General features: G+C 42.1%; 1 protein-coding gene across 3 annotated transcripts in view; it reads right to left on the reverse strand.

Annotated features, from left to right (window-relative positions):
• Nucleotides 1-14,828, reverse strand: part of slit2 (slit homolog 2) — a 93,293-nt gene extending 78,465 nt beyond the window's left edge. For 2 of the 3 annotated variants that reach the window (XM_079672596.1, XM_079672595.1), the window contains exons 1-4: nt 13,749-14,827; nt 12,803-12,874; nt 11,038-11,109; nt 4,753-4,824 (exon numbers count right to left, since the gene is read on the reverse strand). In XM_079672596.1, coding sequence (XP_079528722.1) covers nt 4,753-4,824; nt 11,038-11,109; nt 12,803-12,874; nt 13,749-13,966 — 434 coding nt within the window. In that variant the 5' untranslated portion in view covers nt 13,967-14,827. Of the gene's footprint in view, nt 1-4,752; nt 4,825-11,037; nt 11,110-12,802; nt 12,875-13,748 lie in introns of all 3 variants that reach the window. The other variant, XM_079672597.1, reaches the window with a different exon arrangement.
• Nucleotides 14,829-22,117: the final 7,289 nt, after the last annotated feature.

The raw sequence follows: 22,117 nt of genomic DNA on the forward strand, positions 1-22,117 counted from the left end.
GGGGCATCCTGAGACGCTTCAGGCTGCTAAGGCTTTAATTTAATGGCAAATATTTGCATATTATATGTACACAAAGTGGCCAAATATCTTCTCATCCAAACATTGCAATTAACCTTGCTTCCAGCAGATACCGATCTTTGCTTTAAAAGGCAGTAACCCAAATAATCCTCCTCAAAATCCACTGTATAACCAGAAGCAGCAGTTTAGTTTGTCCTGCCTCCCCCTCCAGGAGATCACAAAACGGTCAATGTGGCCTCGATGTGAGTGAGAGAGCTTGAAAGATAAAAGTGTATCAAATAATTGTATTACTTCAGAGAGCATGATGTTCACCAACTTTGACTCATCTATTATTTAGGAGTATCCAATAATGATAAGCTGAGTAATAAAAAAGGTAACTAACTTTAAAAATTAGAATTTAAATTATACAGCACTTAAAAGCAATTTGTGGGAAAAAAGGAGGGAACAGTGGGTTTCAAAATGTTTATATTAACACAATCTGAATATATATAAATAAATATATATATATATATTAAAACATAACTGGCAAAAATAAATATTACTATGCTCACATAACTTCCAGAACACAGTGCTTTTCTCTCTGTTGTTTGCATGCGTCCTCAGATGGCGGCACAGTTTACTATTGTGTGTATTATATTGGAGTTCTTTCATTTATAAAATAAAGAATGACCCTGATGAAGACCACGTCGGTAACTTATTAACGTTTTATCTTGGATTTAAAAAATCTCCGTGGCGATTTGTAGTACGGCAGCTGTTACAAGTTTAATTTGTCATAATTGCTGTTAATGAGAGGGAGGAGATTCCCCCCCGCCCTCACCTCTATAAATCACCTCCTGCTTAGATCTCTTGACTGGTACATTCTTAACCTTTGACCTCCGTCGGACTAAAAGGTCGTCGTCACTGTGGTAACTAAAATGCCCGACTCGTTCTGCCTTAATTAAAAAGCATTATTTACTCGGAGAAAATTTCATCTTCTCTACCTCTGACCTCTCTCTTCCTCTTCCTTTCTCCTCCTCGTCCTCCGCCCTCTGTGTCGGTTAACTGTCGACATGCTGGGAAAGCCCACATCTCCTGAAAGACTACGCTCTTGTGACTATTGTGCCGAGCCTGTCGTCTCGGCCGAGGCGGTACATGTGTGTGTGTGTGTGTGTGTGTGTGTGTGTGTGTGTGTGTGTGTGTGTGTGTGTGTGTGTGTGTGTGTGTGTGTTTGCAGCAGGGTTAAGCTCTAACAGAAGACAAAGCCACAACCTTCGAGGCTGCTAAGCAACAATGCTGACTGGTAAAGCCTCATCAGGGCACCGTTTAGCAAAGGATTAGGGACTATTACACACACATAAACACACACACACCCAAAAACATAGCCTAATCAACTCATTAATTCAAACCGCAGACCACTTTAACTTTTGGTGTGTGTGAAAGCTAAAGTTCACTCTTCCAAATCAACTCATCCATATAAACTATTTTTCTCAGTGAAAAACTACAACTAACTTTTCTTTGATTTCTTTTAATCTCTTAATCTTTTCACCTTTCTCTCACTTTGTCATAACTAACACAAGTTAACAAAGAAAATACCTACATTTTTAAGCAAAACGCACTTGACACAAAACACTAAAACACAGAGGGTGATAAAGTAATCTGAAAACGGTTTCTGAGGAATGTATGCCAGAAAAGGCAAGGCAGCAAGAAAACACATACACACAATCACTGTCCCATCAATATATCCTCATCCTCCTGTAGAACCAGACTTTTCATATGTAGAAGCAGTGACCCATTCTCTCATCCTCCCATCAACCCCTCTTTCATCTCACTACTGATTTCTGTCCAGCGAAAAGGGAATAGAGGGGGCAGAGATGAGTCAGAAGAGAGGAGAGGAAATGTCACACGAATATATGTGTTCATTGCATGGGGTCAGCATTGTGACATCTGCGTAGTAATGGAAGACAATTATATTGAACAAAAATGATTTCCTCTGAAAGAAGCATCATAATAAAAGTGCAAGAATTATACTGATGATCTGGAAACAAGATTGTATTGCATATATGTTTTTACCATTCCTTGTATTTTAACATTTCATTTCTTAATTTGTGTTTGCATACATGTTTGTTGTTCTATGTTTATCTTTGGTAGATGTTTTATTATACAGCTTTGGATTCATGATCACTAATGGCAATGAGGAAAGGAAGGAACAGACGAAGAAAATATACTAAACATAAGAACCCACATTAAAGGAGGATTTACTGCTGGCAACTAAATGCAGGTTTATTGTGTTGGTTGGTTGGTGGTAATTTGACCCTTAATCCCCTGTACTCCTGCATCTTAACATTGAGGATCAAAGTGGAAGCACATCTTGAGAACTTTCTCAGTTCACTCCCCTTGTCACTCATTCACTACTCCCTACTCAAAATACATTAAATTGTTAACTTGAATGAGTCATTCTTGAGTTGTGTCACTAGTGACGGGCCTGGAGTCCCACAACATTTATAAAATGCAATGCAATTCATTGTGGAAGTTAGAAGAAAGTATTTTACACACGTACGTGGACACCACTTTTATCACAGGAACATTTGAGACAAAAACATTGAATTAATGAGTTACTGTATCATTCACATTTAATTTAGTTAACTGTAACATCATGGTCTCATTCTTATAATAGGAAATAAACTAAAGTGACCTTAACTACCATGAAAAAAAGTGATCTTGATTGACATTGCAAAAATTAACAAAGACTATTGGTGCAAGACTCGTCATCATGACTTCAATGACCAATAAGAGGATTTTTACCTCATCTAAATACATTGTAATTGTCTAGAACAACACCTACTGTAATACAGTTTAAAAGCATGTCACACTAAATGGTTTTAGACCCATGTTGGATGTCAACATAATTCAGGCAGAAATAATGTTTCCTCTAACACCTGACCTCAGTTTCATTTAGCCCTCAAAGCTCTTAACCATGGCGCTGAGCAAACACATCCAGCAATTACTCACACAAACACACACACACAGAATTTCCAAGCTCCCAAAAAAGTGAAAACATAATTTTCATAATAGCAGGTTGAGCAAGTGTTCATTTATAGCAGTGCTGTTGTAAGAACCAAAGTCGGTCCAGTCTGCATACCTTCTAACCTCTAAATAAAACTTAACAAGATTCCACTTCAGAGGTTCTCAAGGCTTTCTTGTTGTGTTTTCTAAAAATAAAAGTACACTGTTGGGGGTGTAGAAGTAGACATGAGATTTAATATTGTCCAAACAGCCCTAAATACTATTGGCTAAGCCTCCGTGGTTGATGTTCAATATGAATGACTTCCATATGTCTAAGAATTCTGCTTCTATAGCTTTGTGGCGGCAAAAGCGCCAGCTAGGTTATTTGTATTTTTTCATTGGGCAACTTTCTGTTGATTTTTCGGAAAATTCTTTATTTCTCTAATTCTAATTTGAGATCTTCTACTGAGGAAAAAAACACAATCAAAAGACAACATTATGAGTGCTGTGAGACCGAATGAAGTGTGTGATCAGTGAATATATGAAACCAACCAGGGATCCTCTGCTACACATATACCTGGAGAACTGAGGCTTATACACAACATACACACAAACAAGCAAAGTGCACACGCAAGTCTAAACTAACAAATGCACACACACACACAACGCGCACAGAGAGGCCGCTTGTCTGCAACAGCTGAGCAGAGAGCAGTATATCCGAGTTGTATTTTTACCTTGGCCCACACGCTGAGCAATATGCCAACTCTTGGCCTTGAAAAACACACACACACACTCTTGCAGAAACACAGACGCACATGCAGACACACACCCATAGACGACAGGTCAAGCCCAGCAAACCACTGGAGCAGCCGCAGAACATAAACAACTTTCACACACTCTCTGAATCATCTGAGCATTTCAATATTGTTTAAGATAAATATATGCAGCCACACATATAAATATATTCAACCATAATTATTCCCTGGGACCACAAACAACCATGACGGGAAGGTAGTTCCCACAGTTTCAGCAGCATTGCTGCCCAGCCCTACAGTTCTGGAAATCCACAGATCAGTTTACAGCACAGACGCTCAGCTGAAGAGTGGACGGTGCCCGGCGACAACAAACTGCAGTTTAAGGGTTTTGAATGCAAACTGACACATCTATGTTCTGTAACTGAGACTATTTTTTGTCTGTGAAACATACAAATGTAACTTTAGAAGAGAACACACACACACACACACACACACACACACACACACACACACACACACACACACACACACACACACACACACACACACACACACACACACACACACACACACACACACACACACACACACACACACACACACACACACACACACACACACACACACACACACACACACACACACACACACACACACACACACACACACCTCCCAGTGGGCAGCAGCTGTTGGAGTGCTAATCTCCATTAGCTACTGAACTGGCTTCTACTGTATGAAGAGGGCCATTTAAAATCTGTTCCCTCACTCCTTCATCTAAGTGAAAAACCACGGCTATGCGTCACCAAGACAACCAGATTTGTTTTAAATCTCAGTCAATGTTCTGCACAAGCTTGTGGTAATACACAAAAAACACACACAATTTCAACAATTCATCCGAGTGATCTCAGGCCTTCTTTGGAAGTGAACAATACTTCAGATAACAATGCAGAGAAATCGAGTGATGGATAGAGAAAGAGAAGAAAAAAACAGGACTTACAGTCTGTAAAGTTTTGTCGTTCCCAGGAAAAGCAGCTCGGGGAACACGGCCAGGTTATTCCGATTCAGGCGCCTGAAAAAACAGAGTATAAATTAGGAAATAACTCAACATAGGCTTCCAGAGAGTGGTTACATGTGTGTATAATTAGCTTTTAAAGGTGGTATTTGTGTTTCCTGTTCATCATATCACATTGTGTGTTGTTGTGTTTTGCTTGTAATACAACTCAGTGTTACAGGAAGCATGAACATAAGAAGATTGATGGGGGCATTAAAAGCACACACATGTTCACGGGCAGAAAAACAGACTCCCAGTCGCCCCTGATTTAAGGGGTACAACATGGCTGCCAGACAAACAGTGAACTCGAGAAGGACGAAGGGAAGGCAGGGGGAGGAAGATGGGAGAAGGGGTTCAAATGTAATGGGGGTGTGGGGGGACCTTTTTTTTTTTTACCACAAAGGCGGAGAAGAGGAGATGATGTGGGAAAAACAAACAGGCAGTCTGGCCGGGCTACCGAATGTGTGAAAAGGACCCCACTGAGTAAACAAGGCCCTCACAGGGGAAGAACTCACAACAACCCGTCATCACACACACTCTCACAAACACACACACACACACACACACACACACACACACACACACACACACACACACACACACACACACACACACACACACACACACACACACACACACACACACACACACACACACACACACACACACACACACACACACACACACACACACACACACACACACACACACACACACACACACACACAGGAGTTGAGAGAACTCGGGTGAGTTTAATAATCTGGGTGCGATCATTTAACCCTGGTCGAGTGGAGTGAAGAGGTTTGTATGCCGGTGTGTGTTGCTGTGTGTGTGGTTGTGCCTTGATGTGAGTCAGAGGAGAGTGAAGCAACTGAGTGACACAATGAAAGACAGGCTGCTGAAACAGTTTAACCCCGACACACACTCTCTCTCACACACACACACAAACACACACACATACATTGACAGCCCACGGAAGGATGCTGCGCCGGCTGTTACTGGAGGAGAATTAAGAGAAGGAGTAAGGAAATGAGAGATGGAGGAAGAATGAAGAAAGATTGTTTCAACAAATGAGAAATTGTGTTAAAGGCCCTGACTGAGTTTCTTACAAATTTCCATGAACACAAGCAAGCAATGCACATGTGAATGCTCCAGAATACTTGGTTAAATTTAGAAAAAAATAATAGTTTGTGTTAAAATAAGTAAGTTATGTAACGTAAAAGTTAGTAAATATAAGTCAACCATTTCTAGTTTTACACAGGACAGGAACAGGTGGTCTCGTGAGTAAAAGTCCTGTATATTTAAACCATACAACTTTGTCATCTCACTTCCACTGAGGCAGTTATGCCCGTCCTGGCTAAGGTTAAAGTGCATTATATACGAATATAAGTGAATTTATTTCCGTATGTATTGGTAGAAACAGCTGAATAAAGCAGCCTTAACAAAACACTTCAAAAATGTCAACAGTTGTATTTAGACCACCAAAAACCTCTCTTGAAGTGTCACAATGGCCTTCTTATTTTACCTCTTTGTGCTTCACTATAAGCTGCTGTGGACTCTCCTTGAATAACGTCACCCCCTCAGTGTGTCCATCTTCAACCCAGGAGTGCTCAAATATATGAATGTGCCTGCGCTCATGCACACTTCACAGTTACATCAGAGGCCGCTTTAATATTTAACATCCCACAGAATGATGTTTCTAAATTATTCACTTCTCTTCCGTTAAGGCTGGCTGTGGCGGCTAAGAGCCCCACGTGGTCCCATGGAGAGGCCTACTCCTCCTGCAGGTCCTGCCCGACCATGAGCACCCGTTAGTGGGCTAGACCTCCCCTGGGTGAGGGCACAGACTGGTGCTGGAGGTGCGGCAAAGGAGTATGAGCTCATTCTCTTAAAATAGATGCAATGCTGTCAGACTAGGAGACTACGAGAATGAAGTGAAGACGGTGTTTTATCCAAACCAGTGTCGTTACTCAAAAGTGTCAGATGCATTTAATTATTTGCTCATAAATGTCAAATAACTTTACCAATCAAGTTTACACTTTTAACAATCATATATTGCTAAATTTAGGGTCAGAAAACCCTTTTTTAATTTATTTCAAGCATCACAAAAGATGCCGACAAAACACTTTATTTGATCTTTCCAAAGGGACAGCATTCATGATGTGAAACCAACCTCTACATATTATACACCTCAAAATGTTAGTCCAATAAAGTCAGTCAGCCACTACACTCATTTAACCTATTCTCATAACCTGTTCTTCATTTTCTGTGCATCTATTCATCGTTTCAACCCCAACTACCATAAACCCTTGCATCGTTGTTATAAGAGACAAAAAAACGTTGCAGTATAGTTCCTACAGCTTAAGATTTAGTGGTTAGGAGTTGTTCATTTTTGCCCAGAACACCTCTACTGTCCCTCTACAAGTACTAACAGACTCCGACACAAATAATCTAGTGGTCAGTAGTGATTTAGTGGCTTGTTTCTTGACCTGAAGGAATGTATTATAGTGTGTGTGAAGTGTGTGTGAGTGTGCACATAAACACCCTCAGAGTACTTCCACAGTCGTGATTCATTAGTCAAAGTCTGGCTGAAAGTGAATGAAGACCGAGTCGCCAGTACACTGAGGTGTGAGAGTCACTCCAACAAGCTAATGTCACACTGCAGCGTGGTGATAATCCCTACAATCATAAACAGATGCTAGAGAGCAACAAACCACACAGTGTACACACACACACACACACACACACACACACACACACACACACACACACACACACACACACACACACACACACACACACACACACACACACACACACACACACACACACACACACACACACACACACACACACACACACACACACACACACACACACACACACACACACACACACACACACACACACACACACACACACACACACACACACACACACACACACACACACACACACACACACACACACACACACAAAACAATTATTACCCCACCAATGCCACTGCTGCCATAACTCACATTTTATGTCAAAACATGCGTGAGTGTTTGTGTATGTGTGTATATCCACTCCAGCAGTTTGTGTATTTTAGTCAGGAGAGACTGAGTGAATGAATACTTTATTTTATATGTGCACAAAAGTATGAGAGATGTGAATCATCTTTGTTAATTAGACCCCATCATGATGCCATATGCACTTTACAGGTTAATGCACTGGCATACGAGCTTTAACATCATGGCTATGAAGGCTTTTAAACAGATACCATCCTGCCCAATTTCACAGTGACGCAGGATTCCAGAATGCAGAAATTATTCTCATTAAGCGTATTGAAAAGCTGGTATTTACAACAAAGGTTGGCAGTAGCACGGACAGCCAGTGACTCAGCAATATATACAAATTACTTATATTAGATAGAACCATTGTAGTGAAAATGGCTTTTGTGTGCAGAACCTTTCAAGCCCTGCAGCTCAATAAAATAAAAAAAAGGCATTGCGAAACTTTGCCCTGAATGATCAGAGAAGCAATGTCTTCACTCGCAGGATTCGGCAAACGCTAATCTAAGACTTTTCTTTGAAATCCATATTCTGCTAGTCTCAATGATGCAATTATCTTTTGATAGTCACATTGTCCACAAATTACACCACACTTAGTGTGAGGTTTATTTATCTAGTGTGTACATCACTGTTGATATGTATGTCTCACTACCTGTAATCTGTTTTACAATTATTCTTCACTGTTGAAATTACCTTTGACAATGCGATCACTCAACTACAGGTTAATTATCTGAGGCTTTATCTCACCGCTGTTCTCTCAATACCTGTAATTACTATTTCCTTTCTCTCTGCATATCTCTTGCTGCTATCATCTTTAATCTCACACACTTTGAATTGGATAGCGGCTATAAACCAGTCAGATGTGAGAGGAGGATAAGAGGATCAGAAACGCCTCTCTTTCCTATTCTTCATTATCTACAGGGAGAGAGTGAAGAATGTATGACATTCCTGTAAGCACAGGACAATAGAGAGAGAGAGATGGGTGGGTTTGGAAGAAAAACATGAGGAGAGGTTAAAGATGGAATCAATGCGCAAGTGGGGGGCAAAATCAAGATAAAACCAGTACTGACGGAGCAGCCTTGCGTAAGTTAATGCGCGTGCATGAGTCTATCCATACCAATGCATGTTTTTGTGTATGTGCACGTGTGTGTTGTGACATGCCTATCTCCTCCACACCTCCTTCGACCACCGGCCCCTCCTCCATACCCCCCAGCTACTGCCCCACACCTGACCCCACCCTGCCCAGCCCTGCAGGGCCTGTCGCAAAAAAAGAGGATGAGAAGGGGAACCGTTTTCCACCCCGGTGGGGGGCAGTCACTGTGGATCCGTCAGCCCAGCTTAGGGCTCTTTACTCTGGGCAGCGGTGCCCAGCAGGCCCCTATCCAACCCCCAGAGGACGGAGGCCTTTGAAATGAGCCCCAAGACTCCAGACTCCGGAGACGTGCCATTGTCCAGCGGCTGCGGGGGGGCATTGATGACTGACTCCACCTTTGTGTTTGTGAACATGCCACGCCAGAGACGCTGAATTACAGTTGAAAACCCTCGTAAGAACAACAGAAAACAGCCATGTTGTGTCAGAAAGTTAGCTGCTGTCAAAGTGTTTGTTGCCCTCTGATGAAAGACAAAGACAGCATGTATAGTTGGATAGTTGATGTGTAATTCTTTATCTGATGTTGATGTTTACAGACTGATCTACATTGTATGTGTAAGTGTGTGTTGAAGCCTGATTTGCTAATATGTATGCATGAGAGACTTTTCTAACCAGCATGTACCATCTCTTAGGACAGAAGGTAATCACTATCAAAGTTTACAGTTAAAGCCAGAGCATTTCATAGTTAAATATTGGCCTTGTCTAAAGCTCTGGGCAGAAATTCCCAGATCTGCTTAGCTGGACAGATCCCAGCATCGGTTGCATGAGAATCACGATCAGATTCCTATATATTCGCTGTGTCAACAAAGAGTGGCCACAGTGCAGCAGAGAGCAGAGAAAAAACCAGGCACGACACGCCCAAGACGAGAACAGCGGGAATTCATGATACTTCATCCTTCTCAATCCGACCACTCCTGAAGAATTTACCCAAAACAGCCATCAGGAAGATTAACTACCTTCAATTGATTTATTGCTGTTTGTATGCCTGTGTATGTGTACAGGTGGATATTTATGTGTTTACACAGGTATGTCTGTATTTTTGTAAACATGTGTGTAAGCAGAAAGGATTTTTATGTGTCTTTAATTAAAAGCTTGTCTCTAAGCCTCCTCAGAGCGTCACAGTCTGCTGCATTCCTGTGTGTCATTGGCTGGCAGTCAGGCCACAAACACAGCCATATACAGACAGCTCACACATCAAGCAAAGTTGACAGTCCACACAATAGACATATCAGCAGTCAGAGGTCCGCATCCCCCTTCTGTCCTCTTCTCCCACACACTACCAGGACTTAATTATGCCATAACTGCCTCGGGGTTAGATGCTGAATACCAGTGATTCCCGGCCAACGCCATAACAACCTTTGGCTGTTCACTCTCACTGCGCTGAGACTCAATTCAAATATTCCCTCTTGAGAAAACTGATGGCAGCAGTGAAACATTTACAAAGACATATAGATATGGGGGGTGGGGGCACTCAATACTTTGAAAAATATCTGAATCTGTTGTCTCAAAAATGCAGGACCAAAATTCACAAAATGTGCCTTCTGCTACGATCCACAACTACAAACCAACCAGCCTAAAAAAAACAGGAAATGAGGCGGAAAAGACTGGCAGACCTGACATTTTAGGTTTTTTAAGGGTCTATTTTAACAAGAAAAAGTTGCAGTGATATTGCTCAAGTTTTTTTTAATGTTTCTACAGTGCCACAATATACCAGGAAATTAGCACAATCGTCCTTCAAAATGGACCACAGAGAATTTTATAAAAACAATCTCACACGTATGCAATGCCACAATAATCAAAAAGAAAATGAGGGAACAACGGAACAATAACGTTCTTCCCTACAAAAGCTCTGCACACTTGTTAATTGTTATCCTTTCATTTGTCACCTTTCTGTACATGTGCATATCCAAATATATGAAAACAAAACATGTGTATGCTTCAGGGAAAAGCATTATGATAAAGAATTATTTCTAACAAAAATGTGTGAAAAAGAAATAGTCTCTGCTTTAATTCAGAATTGTAACTCACAGTCTCTCCAGCTCCTTCAGGTCCTGGAATGCTCCTCTCTCTATTGTGGTGATTTTGTTCTCCATTAGCTGCCTGAAAGAGAAACACCAGCGGAAAGTGAAACAATAAGCACTGGACAGCAAAAAAAAAGAGATTAATAGAGAGACACATGCGAGCTGAGAGCTGACAGGGCGATCTGATGACACCTTGAGAGTCCAAAGAAAAGACGGCTGGATGGGGCCGCAGATAAGAGAGAGTAAAGAGGAAGAGAAGGTGAAGGAGAGTGAGATAGGACACGAGAGAGGAGAAGAGATTGACATTGGAGAGGGGAGAGAGGGTGAGATGAAGAAGATAGGTGGCAATGGGTGTGAATTAAAAAAAGAAAAACTGATTGTGGAGATGGTAAGTGATAGAACGTTGAAGTAGCAGGAGAGAGAGAGAGAGAGAGTGAGAGTGAGTGAGAGAGAGAGAAAGAGAGAGAGAGAGAGAAGACAATCAGCGGCGGATCGATGGAGCCACAGAATTGACTTTAAAACTGGCCCATCAGTTGGACAGCAACTCATCTATCATCCAATTTACCCTCTGTCTAACTACATAGCTGTGACTACTCATTCACTTACACAACTCCCCAAGGAGCACTGTGCTGTCCAAGCTGTCTCACACACACACACACACACACACACACACACACACACACACACACACACACACACACACACACACACACACACACACACACACACACACACACACACACACACACACACACACACACACACACACACACACACACACACACACACACACACACACACACACACACACTTGTATAGGCTGTATTGTGCACACTCATGCTAAATAGGAACACACAAGCAGATATAACTGGTTTTGGAAAAATCCCTATCACAAAAGTGATGTATTAAAAATGCATGTTAACTCACAAACAAGCCAAAGATATTGCATTGCCTATAATGTCAAACAAATAAGTACATCCTCACATTGGAGAAGTTGCAGCCAGGATAGTTTGCATTTTAGTTTTATGACTAAAACTAAAGATTTTAAGCCAATTAATTGGTTTTCCATTGACTAAATCTTGCCGCTCTAATTAATTATTTAGATTTCGTGTGACGCAGGTACACATTATGAACACAGAAAACAGCTAACATTGAGGCTGGAGAACACACACACGCACGATTAGGGACATCATCTTAGAAGGAATTCCAACCATGTGTATTCTCCCATTCACTTTTAGCAGCTGGAAAGCACACATCCACACACACACGCGCGCGCACACAATAAAAGCAGACTATCCCTGTCCTACTCTTAAACTGGATTCATCCCAGGTAAGAAACCTGTTCTTACTTGACTCTCTCCTTTCCTTTCCTTGCACCCTCCCTCCCTTGCAGCTGCATTCCTCCCTCCGCGGTTACACCTAATGACCGCTATCTCTTTCCCTCTTTGCCCGGTGGTTAAAATAAGCCCCTCCTGACACTTCCACTGGCAGATTAACACGACAGCATTAACAGGTGCCAATGCTATTCTGTTTGGAAACGCATACTGACTCAATGAAAGCGCCGCGTGTAGACGCAGTGCTGCATGCGGCAGGCTGCTGTGATGCTGAACAGGACTGGAAACAGTTACATCTGTGTGTTGTGGTATTTAGGGGGGAAAGTTGTTGGAATTGTAAGGTACTGCTTGTCAGAGCTGTGCGTGAGAGTATTATATTTTATTTTGCATCTGCAAAAGCTGAGAGATAAGAGAAATACAATTCATAAAAACCACTTACAACACTCGCAGATGCCTCAGTCCTGCAAAATCCACCTTGGTGATTTTAGTGAGGTTGTTTGCATTCAGATCCCTGGAGAGAGAAATTGGGAAAGAACAGACTGTCAGTAGGCTACATGAGATATGACATGTTAATCAAACAAAGAAAAAGCAGGTGGGCCACTGGAGGGTTTTTGTTGAAACTTGGTGTGCTGTGGCCGATGCAGAATTTCATTTGAGCATCAGAGAAATTGAAAAGAGCTGCTGCGCTATAGGCAATTTTTAATGTTATCAAGGGGGCTCTCACTAATAAAATACGGCTTGTTTAACTCAAAGCCCACTTGTCCAAATCCGTTTTTGATTAACTTGCTGGTCTCCAGACAAACCGATGTGGTCTACGGAGGCTGTGCTAATGCAACAGTGCGAAACCACCAACACAACCACAGCAGTGCCCCTAACTTCAGCTCCGCGATCAGCAAGAGCGAATCCCCACATTAAACACATGCAGGAAGAACCAAAAGATGTTTCTACAATTTAAAAACACAGGGTACATTTAGCAGCATTTACAGGTCCTGAGTTGTAACGTGTTAGTTCACGTGTCACTGCGCTAAGATGGTCCCCAAGGAAACAATCCTCCTAATACTATCAGCGTGCAGTATAAAAGGACCGAAAACACTAATGTAACCAGATTATAAAAAAATAGGAACATTATAATCATAAAAATATTTGTGGAAATATAATGAAGGGTGGGCTATCAAATACCAAAAAGTGAGATAAGATTGCTGTAAACTCTTAAGCTTTTTTCAGGAGAAGCATATATAAAATATATATATTTCTTAAATGCATTAAGGTAACCGCATTTTTTTCCATAATTGACGCACGAATAATTTGAGATTCTAGTGTTTTTCCCGTGTGAAGTGTTTTGTCTGGAAACGGCGCTTTAACCCCCCTCGGTATAGGCTACTCACAGTCTCTCGGTGTTGCGGGGGATATTCCTGGGCACGCTGCGGAGACCTTGGCCGTGACAGTCCACGGTAGTCCCGGTGCAGGAGCACTGCGCCGGGCAGGGCTGTCCGTCCGCTCCGCCGGACAGGACCGAGAGCAGGACGGCCAGCAGCCCCAGCGCAGTCACCGGGGAGCGGCCGGGGCCAGCGGGGCCAGCGGGGCTCAGAGTTCCCACCATCATTGCGGCAAGTGGGGGCCAATATGAGACCCACAAAATACCGAGAAAATACAAGGGCGTTCAAAAATAAAAGCCCTGAAATCCCCGAAACAGCTCACCAAACTCTGCACGCAACGGGATGCAGTCCTCCTTTTCGTTGTCCTCCCCTCAGACCTGGGATTCTCAAATGTATCGCTCTAAAATTCACATTTGGGTCTTCTTAGAGGGGTTTCTATGTATGAAAGCTGTGAATTAGGAATTTGCCCCCACTTGAAAGGGAGACGAGAGGTTGACGAGGCGGTGGACCGGCTCTCTGGCTGCGCTACAGTGGCGCAAACTTCCACATGTCCCCGGCATGCGGTGCCCAAAATCCCCCCGTTGTGTGTTGTGTCTGTAAGTGTATGAGCGTGTGCTGAACCAAGCCAATAAAACACCTCACTGCTTGATCTGATCCAGAGAAAAAAACTCTCAGACACACTTTACTGCATACAAACACACGCACTCCAGGTGAGGCTGTCTTAGTTATGAATTCATAACACGCGTCCAGAAAGGAGACCGCGCTCGGTTCTCCCAAAAAGCTCAGCAGAGGTCACTGAGGAGGAATGATATTGATCCAGATAATATATCAATGGCAAGTCAGTGCCAAGGGTGTAGGCAGTGTGAGGGAGGGAAAAAAGCCCCGTCAAAGACCAGCGCGCAATAGTATAATCCAACTTTGCGTGGTGCGTCAAGCGCTGCTCCCGAGAGTGTGTGTGTGTGTGTGTGAGAGAGAGAGAGAGGGAGAGAGGGAGAGAGAGAGGGAGAGAGGGAGAAAGAGAGAGAGAGAGAGAGAGAGAGGGAATGGAGAGGGGGAGAGAAGAGAGCGGGCACGTCTGCTACTGCGTCTGTCCAGGCAACTCTCTCTCTCTCTCTCTCTCTCTCTCACACACACACACTGCGTTTTCCCTCAAAGCAGCAGGTTTCCAACTGGCCGTCAGTCAAAAAGCAACAGTATGACCTCGGTAGGGGACTTCTCGCTGCAGTGTCCCGGTCACCTGATGCTTTATTTATCCGGCCTCAGGAAGGCGACAGAGCTTCTTGGTGAAATCTAAAGTGGACAAATATAGCCAAACCCCATCTGATTATTGTTAAATGTCCTCACAGCTGAAACTAAGCAATACAGTGCTGTATCTAAGACACATTTTTCTTGCTCTGTTGGTTCAGTGTCCAGTTGAAAGACACATTAAAATGACACCTGTCCCATGGTGGTTTCACACTTGTTGTTGGGACAGTATTCATATACAAAGTAACTGCACTGCATTATGCAAACTCTAATAAAGGTATAGTTTTAATTATCAAAAGCAGTTGCTCGAAGCCTTAAGAATTAGGAGTTTATTTAAGTTAGAACATTAAGCAAATTGGAGAGACATACCTACACCAACCAAATCAAACTTTAAGAAACAGTTTTGTCATCCTTGTTAGGTAAAAGGTTAGTCAATGTTATGAAATGCTATACAAACAAAGAAACAGCTTCTGGACAGGTGCACATGTAATCTTGACATTTGCAAAAGTAGAGTTTTTGCTGAAGTTTAATAATGTGAATACGCTCAGCAATTGCTCATGTGGAATCCATATATTGAGAATGACTGTTTTCTCAAAGAGCTTTAGTTATGATTTACTATGTGCCTATACTATGTCCCTGTTATTGACAATATAAATGCCATCACTTCTTCAATAATGTGTGTTTCATTAGCACAATTATAAAGATTGGCTTCTCAGCACTACAGTCGCTGTGGCAGTAAATAACGGGTGTCACGCAAAATAAACAAATAACTAGGTCTGCACATATTTTACAATTTGAATATTGACATAACAAAATGATGGTATCGCTTCGGAATATATCCCCAAAGATAAAAAATGTTATCAGTAGTAGTTTTGTAATCAAATCTCCAGTCTGCTTGTGGTCTCTCGGGTCTGAAGCTTTTGGAGTTCAGTTGGTGCCTATTTTGATTCTTCATCAGGGATCAGTGACATATCATATCAAAAAGAGAACAGATGTGCAGGGAATTCTGTCTTCCTCTCTCTCTGTCTGTCTCTGTTGATCCGTCTCCGGCTTCTAAGACAGAATACAAACAGCTGTGGGTGATTGTAATGCTGATGTGTGCTCACTGTGTGTGTGTTTTATACTGCTCCCCCTTATCCTTCATCCCAGCATTCAAACAAACACCCACACAATCACACACTCAGTCTACAGTCTACTCAGACAGTGGTTTTGGGGGTGAGGGGGATAAGAAACAGGAACAATTTGTAATATTGCAGAAAAAAGGGGAGGAGGCAGAGGCATGACAGCAGACAGGAGGGTAGAGGCCGGCCATTGATGGAGGCGTATCATGGCTGGAGGGAGGGGAGAGAGGAAGCGTGACCCCCTATCTCCTGCAACACAACGCAGCTCCAGGGCACAAAGCCTGTTAAGACACAGCCTGACCTGACCTGCCCTCCTCTCACACACACACATCAGATTACACCTACCGCTGAGGTCAAGCTACAAGATTGTTTAAATTGAGCTGGGGGCAAAGCAGAGGAAGTAACTGCTTTTCCACTGATGTTTTTTACAATTTGTCCAGTATATCTCAATATTTGGTTGTTTATCAAATTAACAGTCAGATAGACAAGTCAAGTGCAGTCAAATGTATTAATGAAGCTTATATAATAAACAATTACAAGAGAGATCATTGCAAACTTTTACGGCATAGTACTTTGCATGTCCTAAGATTATGTATTCAACCAAGGAAAATAAAAAACAAGACAAAAAGGAAGGCAGAGAGTGCAGGTCTCTGCCATGGCCAAGCTATCTTCAAATGTTAAGGAAAGAAAACGAAATAATTCACCCTGTGATTTCCAAAGTGTGCCGGTTCTTGCTTGATCCATTCTAAACCCTTCCTGCATGTTGCATGAAAATCAAGACAGTAGTTATTTTGTAATCCTGCTGACAAATACAAACAAACAGAATTAAAGACAAAAGGTAACAAAACCCCTATAATGGAGCAACCTCAGCAAGAGCAAAAGAGGGATTCTACTTCAAGAGCTGGTAAACCTACACCGATGATGTACATACACAGATTAAACAAAAACAACAGTAGTGCAATTACAGTAAAAACAATATTTGGTTAATAGAGATACAAAAAGTGGTTTGTCCTTTCAAGCTTCATCGTGCAGAAACGTTTAGTTACAAAAACTGCTATACAAACAAGGGTGTTTCAGTGCAGATTTGTCCATATCTGCATTTGAAGCTTTGATATGTTGCAAAGTAAGCACAAGAGAATGAACTCAGAGTTGTGACATGGCTTACTAGTTCAAAATAAGACCCTCCCTGAAGGGAGGATTTGTGCATGTTAAAAGTTCATTTCATCTGAGCCCAAATTAGTTGTTTTCATATTTTGAGGGTAGAGAATATGCAAAACAAGTAAAGTGTCTGGACTATTTAAAGGAAATCTTAAGATGAAACACATAATAGTACCACCGGTTTAAATCTTTGTGGTTCTCACGAGATAAAACTGTTATCAGCCCTGTAAGATGAACAAAGATCTATTATTTTCGGAGCTCAGGAAGTGAAATGAGCCTGTCAATGAAGACAGGTGCAACTTGACAAACTTGAATTACGTTTCTAGAAGCGGAGTAAAGACAGAGTTTTAAACCACGGCACTCTATTTTTGTGTTGACTTTATATACTCCACCATACCAATAGATATAAATATGTGTTTTGTATTTAAAGATATTGCACATTTGAGTGTTAAAACAATAAATAATCACCTCTAAATGTGCTTGTTTTAACCCAATACCCAAGACCTTGACTCACTTAACTGGTTCTGTCCTGTCAGACTCACACTTTATGTTGTGTGTAATGTTTTGTGGTAAAGGAATAAATCATGTTTTGATTGATGAAGATCTGGAGCAGTGAGAAGGTGAGGCGTCTTATTTGAGACTGAGGAGTCATTGTTGATTGTACAAATAATGAATGGAGTCTTTTACAATTGAATTGATGTCATACCATCTAGACAGCTCATACCACAATAGATTAAATGTCACCCAATAATGCCACATATAAATAAAGACTTCCGCCAATTGACTTTCACATCATAAGAAAGAGAAAACATTGCTACAAACCTCAAACTTTGCAGGGTCCCTCAATTAAACAGGTGGAAGCATGCAGTAATCATGAAGCCACAATTTAAATCTGCATTCATATGTATCTATTCTCAAAAAAAATGCACTGCTTTGTTTGGCAGGTTAAGAGGGCTGCAGAGCTGCTAATGAGAAGTGAATCTGTCTGAAGGCTGTGATGTTGGTGCTGCTCAATCTAGCCTGTTGATTTAGGAGCTGTTTGTGTTATCTTTGGTTTATGGCCATGCAGTAAAGCTGAAGGTGTGTGTGTGTGTGTGTGTGTGTGTGTGTGTGTGTGTGTGTGTGTGTGTGTGTGTGCACGTGCGCAGAGGTCAGTTCAGCCACCTGGCCTCTGGACAGCTGCTTCTGAGGCACATGCTACCCACAGCTCGTCCTACTGTATGTGTGTGTGTCACATACACACGCATGGGCACGCGCACACACGCGCGCACACAAACACAGGAAAAAATGCTGTTTACTCCATCGATGTATTATTAAACTCATTAATCAAATCAGCGATAGATATGTCATCATCAGATTCACATAGTTTGTGTGTGTGTGTGTGTGTGTGTGTAGTCCCCGATAATCACATCATTAAAAACCAATGATGTTTGTGTTTGGACTGGCACAGTCAACACAGGGACTGGTGACACAGCTGTATGAAGAGAGACACACACACACACACACACACACACACACACACACACACACACACACACACACACACACACACACACACACACACACACACACACACACACACACACACACACACACACACACACACACACACACACACACACACACACACACACACACACACACACACACACAATGCCACACCAAAACAAACAAACAGCTACATTAAAAAAACAAAACTCCTCCTCTGTCTAGGTTTCCATTATACTCTCCCAGCTGTCAGTTTCGTGCTGATGTGACCCGTCCATGAGGTGTATTGAAACTGGGTTGAGCCCCTGAGGTGTGTTAGTGACTGGTTACCTTTGTTGTGATGGGACTGAGAGTTGTCTGTCTCACACACCCAGACACTGAGGCCCGGGGAGATGCTGAGGAAGTGAACAGGATCTCATGGAGGGGCTGGTATGTTGGAAAATCTCCACTCCTCTGCTGCTGGAGAAAGGTGTGTCTGGTTTCACATGTCAACTGAAAGAAAGACAAAGAGAAAGAAGAGGTCCAAAAGTGTGCCACAACGATGATGTTGAGTTCATTTGTTTGTGGGTTTAATCATTACATTACGGTCTTTCAACAGTTGTTTTTTTGGCAAAAACAAATTTTTCCTAAAAACAGGGAGGAGGAAATTCAGACTGGTGTACTCAAGGACACTTCAACATGTGGAAAGGTTGGGTATCAAACCACCAACCTTTGTCTTTTGTATGTGCATGAGGAAAAAAAACAGAACCCATTCATAAAGACTTTTCCCACAGAACTGTTTGGTGTTTAACGTTTATTGAGATTACCTAAAGGACCGACAAGCTTTACTAACGTGGCCACATTGTCTCCTGAAATTAGCAGAATTAGAATTGTACCCAATTTCTCTTCACTTTATTTAACAGGAAGACTTCAATGTTGTGCTTATCACAACGACATCTATAAGCTATCATTGGAAGCGTCTGTACCTGTGTGTCTTTGATAAAACAGGAGGATTAGTTTATTTGAATGTTGTTTAGCAATAATACATAAAGGTATCCAAGCAGACCTGACAGTCTTGCATATTTCCCCTCATGGCGCAACAATAAAGTCTCAGTCATTTTAATCCTTTAGCACAATTATCTCTCAGTGTTTGTTGGTTTAAGCACAGCTACTCTGACTGTGAATTTTCCATGGACCTGAACCAAAACAACTCAAATGCCATTATCCTCAAATAGCCCGTAAGTACAAGATAAACATGTGTGTGAAACTAATCGTGCGTTGTGCAGAGCTGGCTTGTTGAGTAGCATTGTTGTGAAAACACATTAAACATCTGTCTGAACACATTGCTGAACTCAAATTGTGATTAGGAGGGAAATAGAGTATATCCCATGTATCCCTTGTCTCGCCAAATTGGGGAAGATAATTCCAGGAGACAGTGAGCACGTAGAAGCAGACAGAATAGATTACAGATTTAAAAAACATGGAGATTCTTCTCCTCTTCTCTTTGCTGAGCTTAATCAGGGGAAAGAATAAACAACAATGAATAATCATTCTCTTCACTTTTCTTTCTCCATTCCTTTATTGTTTTTCCAGCAGGCCGATCACAGAAAAGCCACATGGAGTTGATAAGTTGATCCATAAAACACTGTCGTGACACACTCCCATATATTCCCATGCAACAACACTTAAGCAACAGCGTCTGCATTGGAGATATGTCATCTGTTGATCACATTCTGCATAATCTAGGAATTTGTCAGAGGATTTGTTCATAAAAAGGATTTTTTTCCAAACTGCCAAGGAACAAAAAGAGGTAAACAAAAAAGCTTAGTTCACCTAAGGCTCAAACTGGATGTACTAAGCAGCACGACAGAAGGAGAATAATGAGTTTTAGTAGGCTGTATGCTGTGTTTAAGAAGTGAGTCCTAAATACTGAAGCAGTGTGTGATGCCCTGACAAGAGCAGGAATCTACGCTTAGTATGAGGGCTGTTTAGCTTAAAGTGCAAGGAATGATGCATGGAGTCCTGCATCCTGTGAGAGGAGTAAAAGTCGTTCATTTGAGGCTTTAAACACCTGTAAAGTGAAGCACATAAATGTTCTATGCAGAAGTGTATGGGCCCACCATGGAGACGAATTTCACTGTAAAATTGTTTGTAAAAAAATCAAAGTCACTTATGGCAGAAGAGTGATGGTCAATCGTATTCAATACTAAGGAGGGTCCATAGCAAGAGGCCAAAAAACATAGTGAGTGGGATAGATGTAAGAAGAGAAAGTGGGAGTCTTGGAAGAAAAAGTGAGGTTTGAGAAAAGGAGAGACAGGAGGGAAAGAAAATTATGAAGGTTCCTTTGGAGGGAAAGAGAGGAGGCGAGAGAGTGAGAGGGAGGTGTGTAGAAAGAGGAGTGTGGGAAAAATCAATATGCTCTCTGGAGCGACTGGAAGAGACAATCAGTCCTGTCTGACCCTCGTCTCCCCTTGCTGTCAGTGCGTGTGTGTGTGTGTGTGTGTGTGTGTGTGTGTGTGTGTGTGTGTGTGTGTGTGTGTGTGTGTGTGTGTGTACATATATTCAATTCACAAAAGTGTTTGTAGGCAACATGCCTGCGTAATTGATTTTGAAGTTTGAGTAGATTCATGGGCTGATATGAGCAGCAGGGTATGTGTGGTCCTAATCATATACATGAGGGTGTGTCCCTGTCTCCTCTCGTGTTTGCTGTCCTCAGCTCAAATATGTTTTATTGGCAAGTCTGCTGAGGGCAGGAGAATGATGCCAGGGAAGCTAATGGGATAAAAGTTCATTACTCTCCTTCTATCAACTTTATGAGAAAGGACAGATGGAACAAAGACACCAAACAAAGTTGGGGGATTAGTCTATCACACGCGCAAATGGACACTGTAGCTGCTTTAACTGGCACCAAGTGTGTTGATTCTTGCTTACGGTGGCTCTCAGTCACTTCCCTCACTTACTCCATCTATGTCACTGCCATCTAAGGGGTCACATTCACTCACAAGCCACGGGCTATGGGCCAGATTTTCACAGATTGTCCCGAGCTACTTTTTATGAAATGGCCTCGCTTTGATAGCTATTATTATTATCAATACAAAGAAAAATACCTGCTTGGCTCTCTGCTTCTCTCTCTGTATATGTATGTGTGTGAATAGTTATCATTTTAGCAAGCCTCGAGGCTAGCAGCTTTCACAGGCCGTCCACTCAACGTTTGGGGTTTGTAAAGCTGGCTCAACCCGCCATTGTCCAAGTCCCACTCCTGAATTCAGTTTCTCCATCTGCCCCCGGGCGCCTCTCAGACTGACAGGGGGGCGAGGGGTAGATGGATAGATGAAAGAGCAGACAGGAAGAAAACGACTCCTTGGAGAGAGAGAAATTTACCAGTCA

This window comes from Notothenia rossii, assembly GCF_949606895.1.
Source record: "Notothenia rossii genome assembly, chromosome: 1".
NCBI classification, from domain to species: Eukaryota; Metazoa; Chordata; class Actinopteri; order Perciformes; family Nototheniidae; genus Notothenia; species Notothenia rossii.